The sequence below is a fragment of the Plasmodium cynomolgi genome (genome assembly GCF_000321355.1).
Source record: "Plasmodium cynomolgi strain B DNA, scaffold: 1433, whole genome shotgun sequence".
Classification (NCBI taxonomy): domain Eukaryota; phylum Apicomplexa; class Aconoidasida; order Haemosporida; family Plasmodiidae; genus Plasmodium; species Plasmodium cynomolgi.
The window spans coordinates 1-1,107 of record NW_004193256.1 but is presented as its reverse complement, the minus strand read 5'-3'; the positions used below and the strand labels follow the sequence as shown (position 1 = coordinate 1,107).

Here is a 1,107-nt window from a genome sequence, read left to right as displayed (position 1 = left end):
GTAATGGTTTTAAAAAAACATGAATTCCTTTATGTATCGGTCTAAAATATATGTTCAGAGAAAAATATGTACTACACCCCCAGTTACTGTTTCGTACATGTTTGTGCATGTCGAAAGACCCAGTAAAAAAAAAAACTTGGATAAGCAATAAATGGGCAGTACGTGCATACAAAATAAACTCTATATTTAAAATGGTTCACTTAAAAACTAATTGATCTTGCGAAACACTTTACTCGCTCGAGCAAATTTCCAGGTCATGGCGGTGAAAATGTTTTTGCAATCAGTCACCTGATAAGCGCGATTGAGTCTGCAAAATGGACTTATACAGGGAAAAGGTTGAAAAGAATGGTGAGACCGTTGGAAAAATATTGGGAAAAATATGCGAACAAAAAGAGAACAAAAACACTAAAATTTGTAACACACTGCTAGCGAATTTGAAACATGCTGAAAAATTAGGGCGGACAAATTGAGGCAGTGGCCGATTAGCAACAATCATGTCGTTTATGTGCAACGCGCGGATGAGCCATGCTGGGACTTTCAATGCTATTTTTGAGGCCCTCGCCCAAGGCTCCCATTAAGACGCACCCCGCGCTTGTCAAAAGAAAAGGAGAAGCGCACCCCCTCTTGATGCCACACCACTTTTTAGCAAGTTCGCAACCCTTACCACCATGTAATACGTACACATATCGCATGCGCAAATAACAATGTGGACATGATTCGATTTATGCTATACGAATGCGCAATTGGACATAACCAACTGAATTACAGTGGAAATAACCCCCTCATGTGCCCCATACAGAATAAGCATTGTGAAGCTGTAAAGGACGTGCTACTTTTCGAATACCTTTTATATAGCAAAGAATATACCACAGTGGAAAAAAAAAAAAAACGAACTGTATGAATATATGAGAATAGATTTTTTGCAAATTTTCCTCGTGAAGGACGGATACCAGCTAAGTGTCCATGTCAAAAATAAAATAAACTGGATGAATTTTTTCGAGAGCATTTTCTCTCACGATCATGATGGCAGCTTGGGTCATGGCGACAGTAGACAGGATGCCGTAGGTGCTACTTTAAACGGCTATGGAGAAACATGGGGGCAGAAAA

General features: G+C 39.5%; 1 protein-coding gene across 1 annotated transcript; it reads left to right on the top strand.

Moving 5' to 3' along the window:
• Positions 1-905: 905 nt before the first annotated feature.
• Positions 906-1,065, top strand: PCYB_007710 (hypothetical protein; the record flags this gene model as incomplete). Its single annotated transcript, XM_004228192.1, has 1 exon — positions 906-1,065. A coding segment is annotated over one exon (160 nt), but the record flags the coding sequence as incomplete, so codon positions are not given.
• Between the last annotated feature and the right edge of the window lie 42 nt (positions 1,066-1,107).